Source organism: Tupaia chinensis, unplaced genomic scaffold (assembly GCF_000334495.1).
Source record: "Tupaia chinensis unplaced genomic scaffold, TupChi_1.0 Scaffold141517_1, whole genome shotgun sequence".
NCBI lineage: Eukaryota > Metazoa > Chordata > Mammalia > Scandentia > Tupaiidae > Tupaia > Tupaia belangeri.
The window spans coordinates 74,197-91,826 of record NW_006201378.1 but is presented as its reverse complement, the minus strand read 5'-3'; the positions used below and the strand labels follow the sequence as shown (position 1 = coordinate 91,826).

At 36.8% G+C, this 17,630-nt stretch overlaps 1 protein-coding gene across 1 annotated transcript in view; it reads right to left on the bottom strand.

The window, feature by feature from the left end:
* CSMD1 (CUB and Sushi multiple domains 1) overlaps positions 1-17,630 on the bottom strand; it is a gene marked incomplete at its 5' end in the record, with an annotated part of 442,872 nt that overhangs the window by 351,721 nt on the left and 73,521 nt on the right. Inside the window, 3 exons of the mRNA XM_006163216.1 lie at positions 3,276-3,478; positions 16,402-16,528; positions 16,970-17,161. Coding sequence (XP_006163278.1) covers positions 3,276-3,478; positions 16,402-16,528; positions 16,970-17,161 — 522 coding nt within the window. The remainder of the gene's footprint in view (positions 1-3,275; positions 3,479-16,401; positions 16,529-16,969; positions 17,162-17,630) is intronic.

Genomic DNA, 17,630 nt, shown 5'->3' with positions numbered 1-17,630 from the left:
CAAGATCCTGAGAGGAGAGTGGAGGAGAAGGGATTGCGGCGTGGCCATCCCCCCTGGGGGTGATTTCTCACTTTCTGTCTCTCTGTCTCTCTCTGTCTGGTGAGTGCACGCACCCTATGGCAAAAACCTCTCAAAAAAATGTATACATAGAAAACTAAGCAAAGATGTAATAAAGTTTCATTTCTGGGGTAACTTTTATGGGTATGACCATATTTATTATGTTGTAAACAGTGATGCATTAATTAATTTTGGGGGGAGAAGTATGTATACGATACTCAAATAATTATAAAAAAGTATTTATTTTGTCAAATTATGACATCAAGAGAGTTATGACAGAATGTAGCCAAAGAAACGATTTCTGAGTTTTCACAAGAATTTTTTTTTCTTAGAGATTTTTGCCATAGGCCATGTGTGCCGTCTAGAGAGAGAGAAAGTCAGACAGAGTGAGAGGGGAAGTGAGAAATCACCCCCTAGAGGGCATGACCACACTGCAATCCCTTCTCCTCCATTCTCCTCTCGGGATTTTGGGAACACGCACACATACACCTGGTGTGAGTTTCAAGTCACCAGGTCCAGGACTTGAACTGTGGCTAACCATGTGGGAGTCCAGTGACATAACTGTTATGCCATCTGTTGGCCCCCATAATTTTTTTTTTATAAAGTAAAAACCTTTACAAGGCTATGAATAAAATTAAGCATGTTCTTACCACATGATCCAGAAATCATGCTTTCTGACATTTATTCGGATGAACTGAAAACTTAATGTCCACACAAAAACCTACACGTCTATCACAGCTTAATTCACAATGGCCAAAACTTAGAAGCAGCCAAGATGTGCTTTAGAATGTCAATGGATAAACAAACTGTGGCATGTCCTGACAGTCGGATAGTCTTCAGCACCAAAAAGAAATGTCACCAAGCCACAAACAAACATGGAGGATGCTTAAGTTCATATTCTTAAGTGAAAGAAGCTAACATGAAAAAGCTACACAATGTGACATTCTGGCAAAGACAAAGAACAGTGGCTTCAGGGATTAGAAGGGAGGAATGGGTGAACAAGGGGGTAACAGAGAATTTTTAGGACAGTGAAACTATTCTGTGTGTGCTACCATGGATTGGAATACCTGCCATCATTCGTTGGTCCAAACACAGTCATAGCCTGTATGACACCAAGTGTAAGCCCTAATGTAAACTAAAGACTTCATGTTATCAACTGGTCAATAATAACATGCCTGTGTCGGTTATTTCAACCTTCCTCTATGGTAGAGGGTTTGATAGCGAAGGAGGCTGTGCCAATGTGGGGGTAGTAAAGACACAGATATGGCATATCTTTCTCTCAATTTGATGGTAAGTTCTTCTGCTAAATTTTGCTGTGAACCTAAACCTACTTTCCAAAATAATGTCCATCGAAACAAAACAGAACCAAACAGAATAAAGCAAGAGAGTGTAGAATAGGAGGGAGAGGAAAATGAACATAATTTCATAACTGTACCACATTTTTTATTTTTCTAATTAAAGCCAATAAATCATGAATCTACTATCTAGTCTCACCACCATTTCAGAAAATAAAGGACTATTTTCTACACAACAAAAAGCAACATAGTCTTAGCACAAAGGACATCTTCCCCCCAGGCAGGGCAGCTCAAGCAAACTTACCTTGAAGTTTTTGCAAAAGACCAGTGAAAATCGTATCCCGTATAGACACTATGCCATAGGCACATGTTTGCAAATTACTGCCTCAAAGCACAGTGAAACCAGAGGTAAGTGATTGTACAGACTATAACCTCAATTTTATTAGCAACCTTTTAAAGCATTAAGTTGACCTAAGTCAATTTTCTTATGTAAATCCTAAATATGGCTCACCAGTGACCTGCCAAGAGATAAATTGAGTCTGAATGTGTTTATGTGCAAATTCCACTTGTTTTATGACGATGACTGACCTTGTGTGCTACCGAATTACACAGCATCTCTACATGGTGCCATTTGAAGGGTACTAAAAGGTTGAGCTGCCACAAAATATCTCCACTCCTTCCTTCTTAGGAAATCATTCATTAAAAATGAGCTAGAGAGCAAAGACGAGAACTATCTTCGCTAGATAATTGTTCAAGCGCGCAAATGTGGCTTCCCACAAGTAATTCAGCAGAGGTTACTATTTTATATGAGCTACTTGAATCTGTTCCCAAAGGAGGGATAAAATATAAGATTCTTCCACAGAGAATCAAAGCATATCTGATCAGCACTCTTGAAACTTTATTGCCCAAATGGCTAAAGTAGAGTACTCAGGGATCCTGTGTTAGGTGCCAGGTTTGAGAGTGCCCAAAGATAAATCTTAGATTCATGTAGAGATCTACATCTGTCCCAGAATTAAATTTAAATATCTGCTGATGAACTAAAACCATTAAAGTAATTTTTTTCCCATGTAACTAAGTAGATTCACTATTTATCCCTATTATATAATGAACGGAATTTCCTAAAACAAGGCATTCTATTGATAATGTTGGGGTTCTACCCTTGTTACTCCAAAAGATGGCCCCTCAACATCAGAAGAAACAGCAGAGAAGAAATAGAAGCTCACTCTTACCATATGGTTGCTCTAGCAGTCGTGCTCTTTGGTCTCTCTGACATGCCCTTCCCCTTTCTCCCCTGAGCAGGGCATGACAGAATTATCTGACTTCCCTCTGAAACAGGGACATGAGAGGGGACTTCTCTATACCCAGAGGAAAGGAATGAATCAGAGAAGGACCTGAACAAGCCGATCTTGCTGATTTCCTCCCAGTAGATCATACCCCTCTGCCCTCTAGTCATTTGACTAGCCGTGAAAATACATGGTTTCACGTTTTTGGTTTTGAAGCTTCCTGTGTGACTCAGCACTTAAATAATTTTGATTATGCATCTTTCCAATTCATCTATCTTTTGTTATGGAGGCTTCAGCCATGAGTTCTGCAATGGGTGAGAAAAGATCCCCTTACAAGAGAATTTTTCAAACTTCAAATTGCTCTCAGGGAAACTCACGTCCAGGGAAATGAAGGTTTACGAATATAAATGGCACTCTATGTGCACAGCAAGCATTTGATGTCAAGATGAGGAAAAGGAAGAAGCCATGAGTTCTGCAATGGGTGAGAAAAGATCCCCTTACAAGAGAATTTTTCAAACTTCAAATTGCTCTCAGGGAAACTCACGTCCAGGGAAAGGAAGGTTTACGAACATAAATGGCACTCTATGTGCACAGCAAGCAGTTGATGTCAAGATGAGGAAAAGGAAGACGTTTCACCTACTTGAGAACTGGATGGAGAAGCCAGACTTGCTGATGAAGAAGTCGCTGTCGAACTGCAGGGTGAGGGAGTTGAAGGTGCTGTGGATATCCTCAGGGAGGGCGGAGCCACTCCACTCCTTCAGGAGGATGTTGCTGTCCACCGGACCATCCCAGACCTTGAGGATGTCATGAGCCATCTCAGTGTCAAAGACAATGAAATGAAGGCTGTAAAGAGAGATGACAGCTGGTCTGCTTAATGGCAATAATGCTGCTCATTCATGGAGTGTGTTCTCAACACCAAGTTGTTACACAGAGGAGCTCAGCTCACTCTTACACACCCCACCAGAATGTGCCTCAGTACTTGCTGATCATTATGGAGGAGGGAATTGAGGCTCATTGAAATTAATTCACTTGGGCAAAGCAGAATATAGCACAGACTACTTTAGTCTGCTACGGGTGAAGGGTGATAGCTGAGGTATATACTAAGCTAGCCACTTAAGGATAAAGCAATTCTTATGGGGACTGCTAGATATTTTTATAATCCAAAGCTTTCCAGGGCACACAAACCAAAGATGAGTTTGACATAGCTTTGTTTGAAGCTAATCCAAGTCAGTTTTTAACACACATCGATGTTGTTCTTGAAATGCCCACTAGGTGGTAGCACCTACCCGAGGAGGAAAGTAAAGACAAAAAGAATGTTTATACTAGGTGTATATTTTCTACTTGTATCTGAATAGTCTGCTCTTTTGTTGAAATTATTTCTATAGATTTTATTTCCAGAAAAGTATATTATTTAAAATACCAGCACAAAGACAGATGCATAATATAAACTCCCTTCTTTATACCAATTTAACACATGTTTATCAGAGCGATATACATTTTCTAGAGCAATTTAAAAATCTCTGTGACTCAGGAAGCTCCCATTCAGAGCCAGGAGCAGTTAATGTAGTGTTGCTTAGACAGTTCACATCAATATAAATATTTATCTAAAATACAAACAAAAAAATCTGTATATCCTGACTATGTCAGTGTATAATTTTTCAGATACCGTTTTTGCTAATTAGAAGGATGACAAAATCCTAACAGATGATATACAATAAATGGTGCCCACATTTTGATACCTTTGGTTGGCATATAGTACACATTCAGAGGAAACGTTTATTTCGCCCTCAATATAGTGTAAAACATGTAGTATATTCTTTCAGCTTTCCATACAAAGTATTGACTATAGGGCAAAGTACAGTCATCAGTGTTACCTCTTTGCCCTATTTGCACAAGATCTTTTTTAAAATAAAACCTTCAAGCCATACTTTCCCTTCCCTCCTCCCACTTATTTGTTCTTCCTCTCATCACATACTCTGGTTTTGCAATATACTGATCCCATTTATAGTTTGATATTTTCCACATGTGTGTATAATCAGACACCACACAAAAATGCTTCAGGCGACAACGGACCATGTACATGACAGTGGTCTCCTATGGCGGTCTCATCCCAATAGCCTAGGGGTGTTACTCATGGAGGTTTGAGTAAGAACATCTATGTCATTCACACAACCGCGTATTTCTCAGAAGGTATCCCCGTCATAAAGCTGTGGTGACTGTATCCTTGCTCAATGTAGAGTACTACTTTGTGTGTTTAGCAATAATTACATAACACGTATCATTTTGGTCTATATGTGCTTGTGTCATTTTCAATTTGCTTTTACATTCGGTGTCATGTGAGACTTTACTACACTGAAAAACACAGGATGTTGTTCGTTTACTTCAGAAACATGAATATGTGCTTTTCTTTTTCCAGGCCTCTACGAAAGGCTAGTTTCTTCTTTTTAATGATGGCAAATCACACTGTAATGGGGATCCTGGTGCACAATCCAGCGGTTGTTCTAGGTTAGACATTAGAAAGAGAAATTGCCAAGTTGCTCTCTCTTGTAACTAACTGCTTAGAGCCTACATCACGGGCCAATGCTTGTGTGACTGAGGACTCTGAGTTACCTGACGTTTCCCATTTTCATAACGTGTAGTTCAGCTCTTTTCTTACTGACTGCACGGGACATTGTACTTGAGAACTTGCGTTACTTTTTTATTAGCATGTAAGAAAAAGCCCTACATACTTGCTCTGTAAGCACTAGTTTGTTTTTATTCTATTATGCTGTTGGTTCTAAAAATGTACTAAATTCTATTAAGTTATTTTTGTATGCCTATTAAAACAATCATAGTGTTATTTTTCCTAGTATAGAAATGAGATGAATTATTGAGTTGAGCTCTTAATTTATCTTTATCCTTTAATAAAAGGGTATTTTAGCCTTGCTAAATGAATTATACATTTTTTCTTTTGTCTGAAAGATTTTTCAATACCTCAATATAATGTAATCTGTTAGTCTCTGTTTTTCTAAAAAATAATCTCTGCTTCATAGCTATACTCTCTTTCCATTCCAAATATCAATTATTTGTACCTCCTGTGTTTTATCTTAATAAATCTTGTCAGTTGTTTGTCTACTCAGTGATACCTTCAAAAGTATCATTTAGGTCTGCACCTGGCATATTTATCAAATTCATAGTACTACCTTTTAAACTCTGAATGAAATGGTTTGATAAAAGTATAAATTACCAAAATCAACTAAAGGATATCAGTTTATAGACAAACATGCAAAAATAGTTACACTTTATTTATCAAAATATTTTTAAATTAATAATAAATTAATAACAGGATAAATGTTCAAAGAAAGACCTAAAAGTTCAGTAAGTAGTGGTAGGTAGAGAAATCCATAAACTATGCTATGGGAAAAAAGCAATTATAGAACTATACTTTGTATTTATCTTATGTAAATCATTTCATTTTATGTATTTTTATTTTACATTCATGCAGGGTGTATCATTACAGCATATGAAATGAATTTTCCCATCCAGAATACACTGAATATTAGCTTAATCAAAGATATTATCCTACCCATTTTTTTCAACATACAGTTAATTTCAGTAATATGCTAATAGATTTTTCAGGGGAGTTTTATCACTTTTTTTCCACTATGCAGGTATTTTCAATAATTAAAATGTATTTGAAAAGAAATAATAGAAGTTTTTCTCAGAGATTGGGCATGGAACATTGAGGCTCATTGTATCACTTTTTTTCTTTTAATTTGTCAGAGGGTGCATGCCCTCATTGGGGAGAGACAGAGAAAGTGAGAAAGCGCCCTCCAAGGGGCATGGTCACAGAATCCTTCTCCTCTCTCTCCCACCTTTTGAGGTTTGGGGCATGCACACACATGCATTCAACATGTTTCTCAAGCCACTGGGTCCAAGACTCTCACCTGTGGTCAGTTACATGGAACTCACTGTATCACATTCTGCTCAGTATTATTCTGGAAGTTTTAGTCATTGCCACAAGGCAAGAAAAAAATAAAAGTGCTTAAGATTTGGAAAAAAAAAAGTAATACATTTTTATTATTTGCAGATAATATTGTGCAGACAGAAAAAATTTAAGAACTTGTAAGCTTTTAGAATAGATGACAGGCCAGCCTACAGTATGGTGGTTAAGGTAGCTGAATCCTACATGGCCAACTGTACAATTCAAGTCTTGGATCCGGTGGGTTGGAAAACACGTCAGGTACATGTGTGTACATGTCTAAAGCCCGGAAAGGAGGAAGAAATGGAGAAGGGATGTTGGCATGACCATCCCACATGGGAGGGCTTTCTTGCTTTCCTTCTCTCTCATTATCTCTCTCAAATGAGCACGTGCACCCTCTAGCAAAAATTAGAAAAAAAAACCTTAATAAGTGAATATTTATATAAGATAAAATCAAAACAAAACTAACTTTACATAGCACCCATAAATAAAAAAAAATACTATTTACATTACCATCTATGAATACCCTTTCATTAAAAATAATTCTTTTTTTAAAGAATTATTTTATTTTTAACCTTATTTATTTATTTGTATTTGACCAGAGAGGGACAGAATAAGAGAGAGAGCGAGAAAGTGAGAAAGCAAGGTGCTAGATCCAAGACTTGTACTGCAGTTGGCGATGTGGGAGTCCAACACCCTTAACCACTACGCCACCTGCTGGCCCAATTAAAAATAATTCTAATCAAAGATGTGAAGACTTCTACAAAGAAAATTGCAAAATAGTACTGAGACAAATCATATAAAAAAACCCTGAAAACATGGAGCAATACACCATGTCAGGGATCAGGAAGTTCTAAAAATATATGTTTCCTCCAAAGTAATCTCTTAAGTTATTATAATTAAAATCCTGAAAATATTTTTTTGTAGAAAATAACATGTTCCTAAAATTTATATGGAAATGCAGAGAATCCAAAACAGTCATGGTAGCGCACTGCAGTGGTGTAGGTGGGGGTGTACTGCTGTCCAAGGCTGGGCCATGCGGGAGTCCCGGGTTTGGATTCCAGACCAACCTGGACAGGCTGGGCATGACATCGTATACCTGTGGTTCTAAACTGAAAATTTCTGGCAGAGTATCACCACAGTGTGACCCTGTCCTAAGCACATGTTTTTGTTCTCATTTCCTCCTCCTTCTTCTATGCTCCCTTGCTCTCTCTCATTAAAAAATAAAGAAATAAAGAAATAGAAAGTAAGGAATTATGGTGAACTAGATGAAGAAGAAAGAAGTTGGGAACTAGCAGTTAGTGTAATGGCTATGTTGCTGGACTCCCACGTAGTCGACCACAGTTTGCCTCCCGGACCCGGTGGCTTAACACTCACGCTGGGCACGTGTGCGTGCATTCCCAAGATCCCAAGAGGAGAATGGAGGAGAAGGGATTGTGGTGTGATCATCCTCCCTGGGGGGTTATTTCTCGCTTTCTGTCTCTGTGTCTTTCTCTGTCTGTCTGGCGAGTGCACGCGCCCTATGGTAAAAACGTCTCCAAAAAAAAAAAGAAGAAGAAAGAAGTTGAAGGGATAGAGTACCAAATTTCAAGTCTTATTATAAAGTAACTAATTAACTGAGATAGAAAGGTATTTAACTGCATAGACAAATAGATCAATGGAATGCAATAAAGGTCAGGAAGAGATCTGATATTATTGTCTGGATAATGACAATATTATTGTCTGGTTAGTGACAAACGTCTCACTATAGGACAATGAAAATGAGGTCAACTCTTCAACACATTGTCAATTGAATTTCATTATGAATGAATGACCTTGGCACTCCACCTCAATACCATATGCAGAAATTTATCCCAGAAGGAATTAAATGTAAATGTGTAAGAAAAAATAAATATCTAAAGAAAATCCCAAGATATTATTATAATTTTGAGGAGGTAGAATCTCAATATGGAGACAGAAATACTAAGATCAATTTGTATAAAATACATAATAAAACATAATTTAAATATAAAGAAACTCACCAACAATAAATGAAAAATGAGCAAAATAAATCTACATCATTGAAATGAAAAACATGTGCTAATCAAAAGAAATCATTATGAGACTGAAAACATAGACTATAGACCATAAGAGTGTGTTAAACACACAATCAACAAAAGACTGCATTTAGGATATATGAACACTATATAGAAGGACCAGTAGGTGGCGTAGTGGTTAAGGTGCTGGACGTTCCCATATGGCAGACCATGGTTCAAGTCCCGGACCTGGTGGCTTGCTTTCTCACTTTTTCTCTCTCTGTCTCTCTGGTCAAATTAAAATGAATGAATGAATAAAATAAAATAAATAATTAAAAAAAAACTATATAGAAATCAATAAGAAAAAGATAGATACTCTGGTATGGCAAAATATGGGAAAAAGATTTCAACAGTTAATTCATAAAAGAGGATATTCAAAAGGTTGATAAAAATATTAAAAATGTTGACTTTGATTAGTCATCAAGAAATGTAAATAAAAACTGTTACATACTGCTAGAATGGCTAAAACAAAAAAATCAGTTGATGCCAAGTATAGCTGTGAATATGGAGCATTTAGAATTCTCAGATGTATTCTCATGGGGATGAAAATAAATATAATCATTCTGGAAAATCTTTTGATAATTCTTAATTGAATATATGGCTCATAATTACTCGGTAACTCCAAGCTTAAGCACATACCCAAGAGGAAAACATGCACACATTCACCAAAACCATATGAAGTCATACTCATATTCATCACACCACCACTTGTAATTAACACTTTCTGGATCAAAACCATCCAACTGTCCATCAAAACCCAGAACAGATACATAAATTATAGTGAATATCTATAATGGAATAGCCATTGATGTCGATGGAAGTGAAGATTCAAGAAATCAGATCTGATACAAAGTGACTAGTAGGTGTGATTCCATTTTATATAAAGTTCAAGTTTGACAAAACTCTTCTGTAGTCAGAAAAGCTATCCTTGAGGATGGAAGATGTGAAAAGCACTCAAGGGATACATCTTGGGACCAGCAGTTAGCGTAATGACTATGTCGTTGGACTTCCATGTATGTAGTCGACCGCAGTTCGAGTCTCGGACCTGGTAACTTAAACTCATGACAGGTGCGTGTGTGTGTGTGCCCAAGATCCCAAGAGGAGAATGGAGGAGAAGGGATTATGGCATGGCTATCCCCCCTGGGGGGTGATTTCTCGCTTTCTATCTCTCTGTCTCTCTATTTTCCTGGCAAGCGCACGTGCCCTATAGCAAAAACTGCTCTAATAAATAAATAAATAAATAAAAGGGTATATCTTGGTACTCACAAGTTTCTTTTCTTTTTCTGGGAGATGATGACAAGAGTGTGCTCTTTTTGTGAATAAAAAGAATTATATTATATAATATATCACATAATATATCATAATAAGGTGTATTAGTATATAATAATAAGGCATAATATATTATATTATAATAAGACATGCTTATTATATGCTAATAATGAGCTTACAACGTGGACAACAAGTAAGCATCCTGAGGCCTTGAGTTCCACCATATTGAAAAATGTCTTGTAACTTCAGAAGGAATGATAACATAACCAAATTTAAATAGAGGTACAATAACTCTTTTTTATTCAAATGAAAAATTACTGAAAGTCAAAATACCAGACAGACTACCACGAGGTATGGAAAGGAGGTTAAATTTTGAAAAAAAAAATATTAAAAGGTATCATCCCAAAGAAATGGATATTTGTGTCAGTCACAGGTACATGAGAGAAAACACAGACATCCACGCACACACACACGTGCACACACACAGCAATGTACTCTGTCACAAGTTCTAATGGGTATAAATGAAAGGGAAGCCAGCACAGAAGGGCCCATGTCTATTTCTGCCTCATGGAGTCTGTAAAGCTGTTTGCCTGGGACAACTAGGGAAAGGGATTTCAAGCAGAGAAGATGACAGGAGTTTGGAGACAGAAGAAAAGTGTGAAAAGCAGAATAAATAAACATAGTTGAATGTTAAAAAATGTAAAAAAAATAATCAAAATTACAAAAAACATAGCAAATGAAAAGTTTTAAAGATGGTCTTCTTCCCAGGTTAGAAAATATGGAAAAGACTTTGTTCATTTTCAAGGAGCATGTGGACATGCCACTTTTCCATGTATGGTTTTTGGTCATACATACTTTTAGAAGCAATTTGGTAATGGGCATATAAATCCAGACGTGCATACACTACATGTCCAGCACTAGAAATTCATCATAAAAAGTACCCTTGAGGTGATATATTGGGAGGATGGCGATGTTACTTGTAACAGTGACAATATCTCACAAGGGTTTAGTTTAAATAAATTATAGTACTTTTAGGCAATGAGATACTATTCAACAAGTCAATAGAGTGAGGTAGCATTACAAGTAAGGTCATAAAACATGGACCACGTTTATTAACTGGAAAAAATATTTAGAATAACATTGTGGAACTACAATATTAGTTTTATAAAACTAATCTAATAAATAGATCTATAAATGTGTTACATTAATATATTTCCATGCATATAAATTATTATTATTTTTATTTCATATTCATTCATTGTACAGCATACAAAATGAATTTTGCCATTCACATACACTGAATATTGGCACAAAGATATCACCATACCTATTATCTTCAACATATAATTTTCCATTTTGCATTTCTTTACTATTTCACTTTTTTCTCCTTGATTCCCTGTCTTTCACCCTCTTCCATTTTCCACCCTTTGCCATCTTCCACACTCTTCCCACACTGTCACTGGTGTCCACAGTTGCTCTCTGTGCCCTTATATTGTCCAATATTTCAGTTTCTGCCATAAAGTGCAGATATTTGGTATATATTAATTGGGGTAGACAATGGCTCTCTTTCATAGTCTGGCTTGATTCATTTAAGAGTAAGTCTTCCATATTTGTCTTCTTTCTATCTACCTGCAGAAAGATGAAACTGGACCTCTATCTCACTGTTAACACCCCCTGGGAGATGATTTTTCACTTTCTTTCTATCTCTGTCTTTCTGGCGAGCACACACTCCCTAAAGCAACCCCCCCCCAAAAAAAACAAATAAACAAAAAAACTATAAGAAACAATATACACGTATGATTATGTAAAACATAGCCTTCAATGCTGCTCGCTGAAGATGTTTATAACACTTGCCTCTATTACATAAATCACAGCTGTGCTCCACAATGGAATACACCAAGTCTCTTAGAGAAATGTTTACCTATAACTCTTAATGTGGCTAAATGTGCTACAATGTCTTGTGATTAGACTTTTAATTAAATTTGGCTCAGGTAACTGCTTTATAGCTTATATGCTAAAATTGCAAACCTCTTCCAGACCCAAGTGTCCCATAATAATAACTATTTTGGGATTTTCTATTACCTTAAACAGAGTCATAGCAATATACAATCAAAAATTTCTATGAGCCTCAATGAAATTAAAGTAACCCCATAACAATTGCTCTGAAGTATTGAAAACATTCTTTGTACTTTTTCTGGTACCCTGTTGTTTATTCACTCATTGAGAGTGAAAAACGTTCACATTAAAAAAAAAACGTATTAAAGCATAGTAGTGGTTTCCACTTATAGGAGATATTTTTAAATACTTAATCCCTGGGCTCATGTTAACATGGCTGAGGAATTCCTCATTTTCAAGTAAACAGTATAGATAGTATTGGCTCTATACCAATAAAATAACCAAGACTAGTAAGAGACCAGACCATATTTTTCTGAGTATCAGTACAATTTTAATGCTGAAGTTGAATATTATGTATTTTAATGATGTATTTTTAATTTTTCCAACTACCATGTCAAAAATTGCATAAATTTTCATAGTGAAAAATCACTCAATCACTAGAAACATTTGGGGATGAAATTGAACAGAAAATGATTAAATTAATTATAAAGACTGATGCTTCCTTTTTTCTTAACTTTCTTATAAGGAAGCAATTCATGCCTTAAATTTTAAAATATGTGTATAAACTTAATAATACATACTCTTGGATTTGAACGATATATGTGAGAAAAAAGTGTTTTCAAATCAACACGTTGGTGGACATGTATTTATTTTCTAGAATGCTATTTGCTAATTATCAAATCAGTTCATGCCACAAAAGTTTTATATTTTTATTACTTCGAATATTGTTCATTTCTTTTTCATTAAAATTGAATGAAGTATTAGATTCACTTGCAAAGAATGAATCCATCACTTGATTTGCATTTGAGGAATATAGTAGTTACATTAATTTAAACAAAATAAATCACACGGGAATTTGTTAGAAAAGCAAAAATGTGAAATCTTCCTAAAGGAAAATAGATTTTGTTATATAAAGTCATTACATTAGTTATACATTATTTTAATCATTTTTGGAAACCAGTGTAGTGGTTTTTATATTACTGACATCAAGTATTCATCAATTAAAAGTTAGTAACTAGGAGGCCAGCGGGGGGGATGGTGGATAAGGCACTGGACTCCCACATACATAATCATGGTACGAGTCCCAGACCTGGAGGTTTGCTTTCTCAATTTCTCTCCCTCATTCTCTGCCTCTCTTTTCCTCTGTTTCTCTCTGGTGAGCACATGTGTCCTATAGCAAATTAAAATGATTAATAAAAAATTTAAATAAATATTTTTAAAAAGTTAATAACTAGTATTTAATTTTATTTTTTATAGTAAGGTGATTTTTTTTCTTTTCTTTTCTTTGGAGAGGTTTTTGCTATAGGGCACGTGTGCTTGCCAGACAGACAGACAGAGACAGAAAGAAAGAAAGCGAGAAATCATCCCCCAGGGGGATGGTCATGCCGCAATCCCTTCTCCTCTATTCTCCTCTCGGGATTTTGGGCACACACGCACACACGCCTGGCGTGAGTTAAAGCCACTGGGTCCGGGACTCGAATGGCGGTTAACTACATGGGAGTCCAGCAACATAGCTATTAAGTTAACTTCTGGTCCCATAGTAAGGTGATTTCATTGACTTTTTTGGGGGAGAGATTTTTGCTATAGGGCATATGCACATGCCAGAAAGACAGAGAGTGAGAGCGAGAGAGAGAGAGAAAGAAATCACCCCTCAGCGGGGATAGCCATGCGGCAATCCCTTTTCCTCTGTTCTCCTCTTGGGATCTTGGGCAAGCACACACACACACGTGGCATGCGTTTAAGCCACTGGGTCCAGGACTCAAACAGCGGTCAACTACATGGAAATCCAGCAACATAGCCATTACACCAACTGCTGGTCCTCAATTTCATTGACTTTTATGAGAATGTGGTATCTTCGATTCAGTTACTCAAATACATCTTAGTGTTGTCTCATATCAATAATTATGATTAATCATTTATTCTGATTAAGTTTCCACATTAATTATTAAATGAGTCATAAAATAACATGTTTTAATTACACACTTCCTTTAAGTACTTTTACTTGCTCCTCTCACAGGGTGAGAATCTTTCTTACATAGGGTTTATATATGGCAATGGCTTATGTCATGTTAGTTCAATTCACTCCCAGGTTGCTAATGTGATTATATAAAAAGTAAGGCATACAAGTTTCCAAAGAAGAGAAACACAGCATCAGGGAATAGAATACACATCTTTCTCACTCTATTTCATCCTGTTTACTTTTGTCAAAATGTAAAGTTTCAATATAATGAGTCTATGATAGCTCTTTAATATACATGACTAAGTTTGCTAGGGTATCTTTTCAAAATAAGGACAAGTGTCATTATATAATGAGCATTGTCATCCTCCCACTTTCCCCAGAAAGAGACTTCTGGCCTTGATCCTGTATTATCTTCCATCTTCAGATACTTTAAGACTGAATTGAGTGGGCAGACAGATTCATTTAGGGAAGAGCATGAAGATCCAAGCCACGTGAATGAAGGCTGTTGGAGGGGTCAGAGATTTTCAAAAGTAAATTTTGTAGAGATGTAGACTGTTTCATTGATTTACTTATTTTATGATAGAGTTGAGAGTCCCTTCTTCCAGAGGGCTCAAATGCGGTTAACAAGTATCTTTTAGCTCTGCAGTCTGATATACTACTGAATTGCTGGAAAAACTATGATGCATTTTTCTATGCAAAAATACATAACTTTTCTGACAACCCAACACCTCTGTGCCACAGAGACTGAGCCTGTCGGAAAGATTAGCGACAACTAGAGGCCAGTTGTGGTAGCACAACATTTATACAATGCTCCATGATGTAGAAGCCACATAGGAAGGTCCCAGGTTCATGTCCTGAGATCTCCCTGTATATGCAGGTTACATGTGTATGCATGATCCTGGCTGGCAGGGTCTGGGAGTATGAAGATGCTATTATAGGTTGCTGTCTCTCACTCCAGGCCATGGAATAAATAAGTAGATAGCTAGATAGAGAAACTATGGCATGAAGATACTCTTAGGGATGATACCTGTCTCTCACTCTTGCGCATGGAATAAATATTTAGGTAAGTAGATAGATAAATAAACAAAATAAGTAAATGGATAAGCTTAACAAAATCGACTCCAATGCAAGAGGAAAGTTGATCAAAGAAGAAAAGAAATTTTAGGATATATTGCTAAGGACTGTGTGTCCTCTTTCTGTTCATCAAGAAATATAAATAACTAATTTTTAAAGTTACCTTTGCCTTAAGTGCAGTGGATTAAGACACAGCCTTTTAATTAGAGCCTGGAGAATTTAGCTTAACAATGTTATTTTTTGTTGATTTAAAAATTTCATCATAATAACTAAGGCTCTCATGAAATAGGATACACTTTGAAACTTTGTACCATATTCTGTAATTTCTAATCGTTCCATTTTATGTATGTAATTTTAGGTTAAAACTCTTTCTTGGCCTACCTCAAATTAATTTTGATATTGAAAAATGATCATATATTCCTCTCATCCCTGTATGAAAGCTCATTCTCAATATTATAATGCTTCCTTTTCCATTAAAGAAGGAGTGGAATCTATTTCTTCACATATTGAATCCTGTCTGACCCTTAAGACCAGCTTTTGTAGATGGCATATTAGCAAATATAATGTGAGCAGAAGTTTGAAATTTGTCATCTCTTGCTGCTAGAAAACTTACACCATGACTAGCCTAATGTGGGGACAGAAATCTGTCGTGAAAGGGTGACAGCCTTTTCAAGCATCCCACCTGAAGTCTGCATACTTAAAGGACTAGACCATCCAGCTCCAGCCAAGCTCACCCAAATCAAGCTGGAGAATCTACAAAGTCACGAACAGACAAATAATTGTTGATTTAAAGTACTAAATGTTGGGACCAGTTTGTTAGGCAGCAAAAGCTAAATGATTCACCTATTTTCTTTTAATTTTTATTAGATATGTCTTAACACAAGATTTCAAAGCAATTGTAAGTAAGCATGTAATAAGCCAGTCTATGAAAGACAAACACTGAATGTCTCCACTCAATATACACTGCCTGTTTGCACTCCATGGCAGAAGCTAAAAGATTCAGACATGATAGCAGTCAGGATAAGTGTACATACCAAAGACTATAAGAAAGGTGAGTGGATAGTAGGGGATGGGTGGGAGGGGCTCAGGAAAAGAGCATTTAACAAACATGAGAAAGTAAGGTTCTTCGTTCAAGATGACGTATACGGTAATATCCTTGATTTGATTATCACACTTTGCATGTATGCTTTGAATTGTGCCATAAAGATGTATAGTGATTAAATGTAAAGAAGTAATTATAAAATAAAATTGGAAAAGGAAAAGAAGATGTGGCCCTCTTCTCAAATCACTGAAACCCAAATACAACAAGTACCTGATAGTCTTTCCTGGGTCAGCCTCTATAATCCAAGTGCAGTGGAGATTGTTGTCATAAGGAGCAGGGTAGCCGGGGGACAGTATGCGTCCTGACGTGGCAGCGTGGATCCGACCTCCACATTCAGCTGCAAAAGATATAGAGAGCTGAGGAAGTCCACCACAGTGTCTCTCCTTTACATTTAGCTACTCTGAGATATGAAACCATCATGCTTGCACTAGGTAGATAGGAAGAGAATCAACATCATCTGTCTCCCTCATTTTGCTTCTTCCCAGTCATGATCTTGGCAGGAAGTCTCTATCCTTCATGAAATTAGAGTAGAAAACAATGAAACACTCATGTTATCTTGTAATAATAACTCTGGACATAGTGTCCGTCTTCTTCCATACCTGGCAACCTAAACACACACACACACACACACACACAGACACACACACAGATAAATCATAGGAATAAAAAAAATAATAAGATCACTCCTCTTTTTCAAAAGAATGCAATAAAAGCAATATGGAGTGAGAGATCATGGGTCTCGCACTCGCACAGTCATCTGAACACCTTCCCAACTCACCAATACAAGAAGGCAGTGGCTTATCCCACACTCTGCGGTCCCCACTCAGACATGTCAGGGTGTTGCTGCCGTGCATGGCGTAGCCTGGGTTACAGCTGTACAGAACTACAGTGTCCGTGAAGTGGCCCTCATCACGAATTCTGTAGCCATAGTTAGGGATGCCTGGATCCTCACACTTGACTAGATCGAAACCTGTAAGAGATAAAGGGGAGCAATGAATGTAACCCATGTTAGAAGGTATGCTAGCCTTAAAATAAGGGTAAAATGAACAAGGTTGTTAAACATCCCTTGACGTGTAGAAAGAAAAAAGGAAAGGCTGTGAAATTATAAGGGGGAGAAAATGCGGTTTTTTTTTAGGTTTAAAAGTTAAAAAGCCATTATTTCTTGAGGTTGATCACCTTTTATGTTCTACCCTATTTATCTCTCTCTCTCTCTCTCATTTTTTTAAAGAGGTATTTTTGCTATAGGGTGTATATGCTCACTAGAGAGACAGAGAGAGAGAGAGATAGAAAGTGAGAAATCAACTTCCGGGGCAGGGGGTGGCCACATCATAATCCCTTCTCCTCCAGTATCTTCTCGGGCCTTGAACACACACACACATGTGCCTGACACGAGTTTTAAGCTGCTGGGTCCAGGACTCAAACCACTGTTGGGAATTCAG